This window comes from Galendromus occidentalis, unplaced genomic scaffold (genome assembly GCF_000255335.2).
Source record: "Galendromus occidentalis unplaced genomic scaffold, Mocc_1.1 scf7180000076583, whole genome shotgun sequence".
In the NCBI taxonomy this organism is placed as follows: Eukaryota; Metazoa; Arthropoda; class Arachnida; order Mesostigmata; family Phytoseiidae; genus Galendromus; species Galendromus occidentalis.
The window spans coordinates 1,633,542-1,641,850 of NW_003804572.1; the positions used below are offsets into that span (position 1 = coordinate 1,633,542).

At 52.0% G+C, this 8,309-nt stretch overlaps 3 protein-coding genes across 3 annotated transcripts; 1 reads left to right on the plus strand and 2 right to left on the minus strand.

Moving 5' to 3' along the window:
• Positions 1-346: 346 nt before the first annotated feature.
• LOC100899958 (carboxypeptidase B) lies at positions 347-1,941 on the minus strand. The gene is made up of 2 exons (XM_003739812.1): positions 1,386-1,941; positions 347-1,242 (listed from the first exon to the last, which is right to left on the minus strand). Exons 1-2 carry the CDS (start codon positions 1,939-1,941, stop codon positions 347-349), a joined length of 1,452 nt encoding a protein of 483 aa, XP_003739860.1.
• A 499-nt stretch (positions 1,942-2,440) lies between these two features.
• On the plus strand, positions 2,441-3,526 carry LOC114827994 (uncharacterized). Its single transcript, XM_029110478.1, has 2 exons — positions 2,441-3,058; positions 3,231-3,526. The coding sequence occupies exons 1-2, from the start codon at positions 2,485-2,487 to the stop codon at positions 3,524-3,526; spliced, it is 870 nt and encodes a 289-aa protein (XP_028966311.1). The 5' UTR covers positions 2,441-2,484.
• A 3,205-nt stretch (positions 3,527-6,731) lies between these two features.
• On the minus strand, positions 6,732-7,865 carry LOC114827995 (uncharacterized). Its single transcript, XM_029110479.1, has 3 exons — positions 7,826-7,865; positions 7,419-7,690; positions 6,732-7,328 (listed from the first exon to the last, which is right to left on the minus strand). The coding sequence occupies exons 1-3, from the start codon at positions 7,863-7,865 to the stop codon at positions 6,732-6,734; spliced, it is 909 nt and encodes a 302-aa protein (XP_028966312.1).
• Positions 7,866-8,309: the final 444 nt, after the last annotated feature.

Consider the following 8,309-nt stretch of genomic DNA (forward strand, 5'->3'; position numbering starts at 1 on the left):
CTCCTGCCATGTGTTCCCCGGAGCTACTCAGCGTCACCGACGACAGCTTCCAGCAGAGCGCTCTATTGAAATCTGAGTTCCCCGATAATGGCTCGAAGAACTCTTGGCAGACTTGTGATTGGTGCGGATCCTGCCCATCGATTGTAAGCGTTAGCCGTGAGAAATTCCCTTCCCTTCGCAATCGGACTCACATCGCGTCGCTCCTCTATTTGAGCGAGGATTTCTACGCAGGAAGCGGCGGTCGGAGGCATTAAATTATAATTTAATATCGTTTCTCTTTCCAAGAATAAATATTCCACCGTACATTTCCACGGAACAAAAGCCAGTTGTGCGCAGCAGCTCGATCTCAGCCCCAGATGGGCGGCCACTGGGGCACGGGAGGGGGCTGCGGAGTTTGCGAGCCCCCCGTACCTCCGCGAGGGAAACTATTTTCATTGAAGATGGTTCTGCCGGTTTCTTTCCTGGAGATCTCATTCACCATGGATGCCGTAGCTCGATACCACTCCTCACCGACCGCTTGAATCTGACTGGCTGGCAGGAGGAATCCAAAACGACCTTTGTCGCGGAGTTCGATGGCGAATGCGTATTTGATGTTCGCGCCTTCGTGAGCCCAATCGGCGGCCCCACCAGCTGCCGGCGAGAGCAGCTGGGTCACAGTGCCAACTTGGTAATGCAGGCCGCTGTAGGCGCTGATTGCACGCTGTCCCGCCTGGGCTACTTGCAGCTGGTCGTTGTAGTGTGCGCTCTGGATTCTCGGCCCCGCGCCGTAGGGCAACATGATCAACTGACTGTACGAGTGAATCGTTTGGAACATCTTTATGCGTCCTGTAAGAGATTGCACTCCACTTCTGACCGCCTGGGACTCCAGTTCGGAGAATGGCCCCGGTCCTCGGTAAATGTCCGAGCACACGTCTCCGCTAGTTCCAGGACCACCAAACGCGTATCCAAAGTTCCGATTCGGGTCCACACCCTGACAGCTGTAGCCCTGGAATCGGACCCGGTTCTTGCGCCACATCCGATCCCCAGACCAAGTCCGCTCGTAGCCGTCCGGGTTTATCAGGGGATAGACGTGGAAATCGTAAGCGTCGAGCAACGCTTTAACGGTGGCGTCGGTTTTCGCTCCAGTGACCAGCTTGTTTATGATGTACAGACTCGTGGCTGGAGCTATCCATTCCCTAGCGTGGATACCGGAGTCGAGCCAAATAACAGGTTTCTGGCCTCCACCGGACGCGATTTGTAGACCTGAACGGAAAAGTTTATTATAGACTGCGGAGAGGTGAAGTTCCCTCATCCCATCTCGAGAACTAATAAAAGAGACCATCGATTGGCAGACTCAAGCAGGTGGGAAGCTTCCCGACTTCCGTTCTCGGGGAATCACTTTTTACCTTTGATCTGTCTTCCTTCATAGGTTGAGCCGATGGTGTTCAGGGTAGCAATGTCGGAATAACGGCTGGCGATCGCGTCGAGATACGCGGAAATCTCGTCGTATGAGTGATACTGATTCAGTGCGAATCTCGCTGGATCACTTCCCACCAAGAACAAATTCTGCTGTCTGTTCTCCTCTTTTTCATGCTGAATCCAACTCTGGAGATTTTTCGTCGCCAGTGTATACGAGAGATGGAACTTCTTCAGCTGCTTCTCGACTTCATCGACAAGAGCCGGAGGCACTCGAATCGATACGTTCCTGGACACAAACACGGGATTCCAAAAGTCGAGTTCGTTACGCTCCTGCTCGAGCTCCTCCAGTCCTTTCCGCTGGTGTTCGTTTTCGACTGCGGCGACGAAGAGGTGGTGGTCACCATAATCGACGACATCCAAGTCGTCGGCCCCGTATTTCGCACGGGCCTCCTCGTACGGGAGCACTTTCGGTGTCGATTCTATCCTCGGCAGGGCGTAGATCGAGCCCACCACAGCCAGTAGGCAGAATATTCTCGTTTGCATTTCTTTTTCCGGTCAGTTTGCATTCGCAACGACGAAAGATCCGCTTCGTCTTATATAGCAAACTTCAGCGGTCGAATAAATCAGCGGCTCGTCTCCCCGGAAAGTTCCAGCGGTTCCACTTTCTCCCTCCGCGGGTCTGCCAACCCTTCACCCGATCGGCGACGCCGACGTTGTTGTTATCTTCTGCGGTGGAGAATATCCGGATCCAGATACGGACACCATGTCTTCCAGCTATTGTGACCGGGTGACGTTTCCAACGTGAACCGGGTCATCTGCGCGTGATGAAGGAGAAGCGTCCGTTTTCGGCGCATTTGCAGCTTCGGTCAGAGAGTTTGAGGCCGTGATGCAGTCCAGCGGCGCATCATTGGACTGTTGGCTAAGCACGAAAATATATCCATCATGACTGCTACTGAGGTATCTCTCTGACTGTGAGACGTTCACCAAAATGGAGAGAGCGGATTCGTCCTCTTGAGATATGAACAAGAGGACGCTCGCTCCCACGGTGCCGTTCGCGGAGCTAGTCTCGCTCGGTCTTCCCTCGGAATGGATTCGAGCGAGTATACAGAGACTTCGACTCGGTGCACAGAGAGACACGGGCGGAAAGTTCTTCAACAGTTACAGAAACAGCTCGGAGGAAAATTCTGCAGCGTTGTCCTCGTGTCGAGAGACGGTCAGAAGTTCAGTTGCCACAAGGGCGTTTTGGCGGCGAACTCGCACGTACTCGAAGAGAAACTGACCAAGAGCGGCAAGTCGGACAAATGTCAAATGCAGCTCGACATCAACGGTGATGTTCTCGCGGAGCTAGTCAATTACTTCTATTCGGGAGTCGCCCGATTCGACGAACTCAACTGCATCGAACTTCTGGAGGCATCCGCATCTCTCGCGATAACGTCACTCGAGGACGAGCTCAAAATGTACATAGGAAACATCGCTCGTAGCAATATGGAGGATTTCATCAAGAGTGATTTATTCTTCCGCTTGCCTCCCGATATCATGGATGAGACACTGAGTAACGCGCTGATCAGTGTGATCGCAGGACGCCGAGAGCAGGTTTTGGAAGTGGTTAAAGCCCTCGCAAAGTGGGCGAATGCAGATCATCTGACCAGGTTTGAAGTTTCCCTCCTATTCTCCCTGAGGTCGTTGACGCATTTATGCCTCGAGATACCATGGTTTCCAAGTTTTCCTGAAAGAAAACTCGCTTGCTGACGCATCCGGGGATGTTTCCGCCCATGTTGAAGTTCCCCGCCCAGAGCTTACTGGCAGATAATTTCCTTGCAGATCAGGGACGAACATCAAGCTGATAGAGCGCATTCAGAATTTCAAAACCCCCACGAGACAGCTGTCGTGTCCTGAGAAGCCTCGCCGGCCGGCGCCAGTGCCTCCGTCGCCGTCGCGGAGCAACTCGGTCAATCAAGTATTGCACTCGACTCCTTTGCCTTTGGTCCGGACCAAATTATCGTTGAACATTCCTGAAGAGAGCACTCTTTCCCACTATGAACGTGAAATGAGAGACGTCATTGACAGGCTCAAAATGAAAAATATCGGCCTCGATGACGATGACGAAGATTTTGTCGCAAAATTGTGATGTCGGTGCAATATATCCCGCGAGATTCCCGGGATCGGGAGACTTCCAACCCGAGGTCCCCATGAGGGACATGATGTTCCGAATCACTGACTCCCGTGAGGCGATTCGAGATCTCGTGTTCGAGTGACGGGTAAGGCCTGATGGTCCAAGACGAGGATGATCGAGTGAGGCTGAGGAGGAAGCAGCGCTTTGATAGAGGCCTCGCAGGAAGGTGTACTCCCTTTCGTCTGAAGGAGGGAGCTTTCCATCTAACCTATCGTCAATTGTCATCTGGGACAACTCTCCAAAATTGATTCTCGCCCTTGATTCGTCAACTCTCGGGAAACGCGCAAGAGAGAGACTTCCCTACCCTACTCGATTCAAGTCAGTCGCCATGAATACCGCATATCCTGACATCGCCATCGGAACGTGGAATTCCAGATAATAATTATTTGAGGCTGTCTAGTGTGCTAAGATTGCCGAAGATACCCTCGGGTTCCAGTACTTAAGGCATACATTCAAAAGTAACTGTGGATGCAGAATAAATGTTGAGAGGGGATGGAAGGTGATTTGTTCATCATGAGGAGCTATTTCTCCGAGGACGAGGAGCCGACACATATATAACATGCCGAAATGCTCGAGGAAATGTTCTGGCCACAGATGACGGCTCCTGATGGTTATTCATAATTTATCTAGAATATCGATGTTGTGAAAATGATACGGGAACTCTCTTCGCAACTCTCTTCTAGTCTCACGATGCGGTAGCACAGATCGTGACAGTAGGCTCTGAGTTACACATTCCCAACTTTTCTCCGCCCTGTGGAACCCCCCTCGATGACCCATGGCACCCGAACTTGTTGCGTGAGTGTGTCAGTGCTCGGTCCCTCGGAGTTTGCCGTGGGCTGAAGGTTACGATATCACGTTGAACGGGAAGAGTAATAGGTGAGCGACCATGTATGGGGTCCGTGCGAGTTCTCCGCTAGTGCTCCTTGGGTGCGTTAAATAGCCTGAAGTGAACATCTCCACACGGAGCTCAGGGGCCGAATTACGCGACTCTTCGCGCGTAGACAAAGGCAAGGAGGCGTATGGAAGGATATACGACTTTTTCCGACGGCGCGAGCCGATTCCTCACCTCAACAGAAACCCCGGCTGAGACCCACGAAGGAATTTTGGCGAAAACGTTGACTTTTTCGCGTGTGGCGCCTTCGCACAGCCTGAAGTCTCGATCCGGCTAATCGACGGTGACCCTTGTCGGATAGCTCTGCACGGCAAATCAACCTTTGGCAGAGATATTCTGAGAAAAGACCTAACGGTCGATCCCGTGAGCACGGAGTGCATCGAGTATTATTTATCTTCTCCTGGTTGATGATCCCCACCGTCATATTCCATGAATGGAGCTCCATCATCGTTCAGGAATGATTTCACTGATAAACAAGTGCGAGTACGGCTCGTTGCTCTCCGCAACGGCACGAGTTTCATAGGAATGACTCACTCGATCAGCTTCTTGAAATCGTACGCACGTCTATCGCTCTCAAAATCAGGTGTTTTCCCGATGTAGGTGCTCCACACTCTACTGTGCCGGACTATTGATTGGTTCACGATGAAGGCCCGCAGCAAAACGAGTCGGATCACTCGAAGCAAGAACCAACATTCTATAATGAGAACCGATGAATTAAGGATATCCACAAATGGTGTCTGCCCAGTCGGTGAAACATCCCCGTAGTAATTGATAATCGCTCTTAGTTGGAAGTGCGCGGATCCGTCGTTGCCGCTAATTCATTCGACAATCAAAGCTGAACACCGCGCGACAGCGGCGTGACAACAATGATATGCACCTTAGTCATGGGGGAATCCAGTGCGCACCGCGTAAGGCTTTCCGAGAGGGAAGACGCGCTGACAACTTTCAATATATGCGGTACGCACGACGGATTGTAGAAAGAGCCAAGCCACAGGAAGCCTCTCCACCGATACCCGCACACAGCCAGCGCAGTCGAAGCGAGTCTCTATCCGATCCTAGGAGAATCTCCACCGTACCACAATCGACGGAGGCCGTACGACCTCCAACAGTGATTTCGTGATTCTCGCCGTTGCTATTCTGTAGGAAGTTGTGACTGTGGGCTGTGAGTTCTAGGCCGCGTCCCTGAGTCTAGTGAGTTTCCCCTAATTCTCCCCACCGTGATCCGCGAGTATCTTAGACGTTAGTGGAGCGGCTAGGGTATCGATGCAGATCTTACGAAGCGACCATCACAGAAACGCCATGATCCCGTTGAGCTTGTAGAGTCGATGTAGCTTGATTCGTCTCGGATCCACCGTCTACTAGCGATCGGAAACTCACCTTTGACTCTCCACGTGGGCGCGATGGATCGCTTGTTCAATCCGTAACAATCTAAATGTAGTCTCTTTGATTTAGCGCACTTGCGATGCGCTCTCGTTTACCAATCTGCATCACTGAACGCTCAGATGGCTCTGACAATGTTCCCTTTGCATCATCGGAGCTGGTCAGCCGACTGGCTCGTTTTGAACCACATAAACACTGATAGACTGCTATTTCCGAATTCGGCCGTCGGTCCGGAAAACCAATGATCACATCCTCCGCTAGATCCTCCGAATAAGGACCGGTCCACGTCGAGCGTCGTCCCTCATTGTCCGGGATGCTCTGCAGACAGCTGCGGTCTTGCGGAGGAGTTCCGAGTACGAGTTCGATTTGCAATATAAGGCGTCATCGACAAGGCGAAGCGCTCATCGATTCAGCTTTGCAGGGGATGCTCGAGAAATTTAAAATGGAGCTTGAGCCTCCTCGCGGCTTGATACTGTCCGAAAAGTAGTTATTTTTGGACATCGAGAGAGAGAGGGAGGGATACTCCCGGTCCAGAAGGAGAATTCCCGAGTTCCGAACTTCCGACAGGTTGTTTGCGCGCGTGGCTTGCTTCCTCACCCCCTGGCTCCGTCGAGTCCGCGATCGCTGCGGCAGGATCTGCTCGGAGGAAATCTAAAATCGGCTCCGCAAATGAGGGTATGTAATTGCAAATGGATGAACGCGGCACCCACAGCGGCGCGGCAAGCGACCCCCTTAATATACCGATACGTGCCCGTGAGGAGCACCGCCGGTCTCTCACACTCGACCATCAGCGCGTCCACTTTGCTCTGTGATAATCGTTGACGTAGAGAATAGAACCACGTGACGTCTCATTCGTCTCAAGATATTTTACTCTATCGATATGGTATCCTAGTTCTCATGGGAACCCTTGGTATCGATCAGTTTCTGAATGATATTCCTCATCGGATGAGTCATGCCGCTCAAGATCTCTCCGACAAGCGCGACGTGCGCTTCCAAATGTTTTGTGCGTTTAACGATATCCAAAAGAATTTTCGCGAAAACGCGATTCTTGACGAGCATCCCCTCGTGGGTGTGGAACACCTTGCTCAGTCTTGAGAATATCTCTCCGTTGAAGTCCTCGCAGTTCACGACGAGCACCTCGGCCAAGCTCAGCACTCGATCCATTTTCTCAGATGGAATATTTTCGATTTCCTCGGCTAAGCTCTTCAAGAGGAGCGAAAGCGCTCCGAGAGATTCTCTGCCATCGATTGCTTTGAGTGACTTCTTCACAAACGTCTCGAGGGTTCCTCCGAGGTTTTTGAGGGAAGGCAGAAGAATATTCTCGACGAACAAGCGACTCCATCGGGAAGCGAGTTCAGCCCCGTACGATAGAATCGTCGCGCCCACCGTGGCATGTGGCTGACCGAGATGAGCGAACACGAGATGTCGGAAGAGGACAGCCAAGTCACATTGTAGCATTCGATTCGATTTCTCGGCCAAGAAGGACTGAAATTCCGGAAAGGTTCGTTCTCATTATTGAAGAGTCGAATCATAAGTGATCCCGATGATAACGCCACCCATGACAACGACACTCACTTTGAGTAGGAGACAAATTTGATTTGTGGGCAAAGTGGACAGATCGTTGGCCACGCAAGCCAGCACGTCCCCTTGAGTTTCCATCAAGAAGCGGACGTTCACGTGCGGTTCCGATTTGTGGAGGGCCCCCTTCAACTCGAGTACCTTCGTTTGTAGGTCCTCTCCAATGGCTTCGATCGACATCAGATCGTTTTCGGGATCGGATTCGCTCTGATCTGATGTCGCCACCGGACATTGTGTCCCGGCCATGTCTCGACCAACCAGAGGAACATCTGGAATGAGCATCTCTCAATTTTGAGATGAGATTCTGCGTTGAATACATGTGGGACAGGTCGACACCTCCCGGTGAACCCTCTAGATTAAGTTGGGTCAGCTCCATGATTGCGCTCGTAATTAGCGTGACTCGCCTTCGACAGCCCAATTCCCATCCGACGCACTGAGATCCATATCTAGCCACTCTGGCCCAGCGTCCTTCCCTCGATCTTCGATTATGGTGATTTCTAGGTCTTCAACAACTTGGCCGTGCACGATTTCGCGCAAGAGTTTCGCCCTATCCGCGATGGACTTTGCCGGTCGTTGCTGGATGATTCGGAGGAACTTCTCTAAAATCGAGTTCGATGCAGTGATCTCATCGAAAGCAGCGCTGCCCCGCTCGGGGAAGATCAATCCCTCGTAGCCGCCGTCCATGGTGATGCTCTGGAACAGAATTATTCTACTTCGAAGCCGGAGTCGTATGCGAGTCAGAAGCACGATTCCGCGATTTGCATTCCAGCTCTCAGACCGACTGAAGCACAATTTGAGTCGTACGACTTCCGGCGGTACCTTCTCACCTGTAATCGGGAATCGACTTTACGGAAGGCTCAGTGCCCGCGGGCTGCTGCTCGGCGAGAA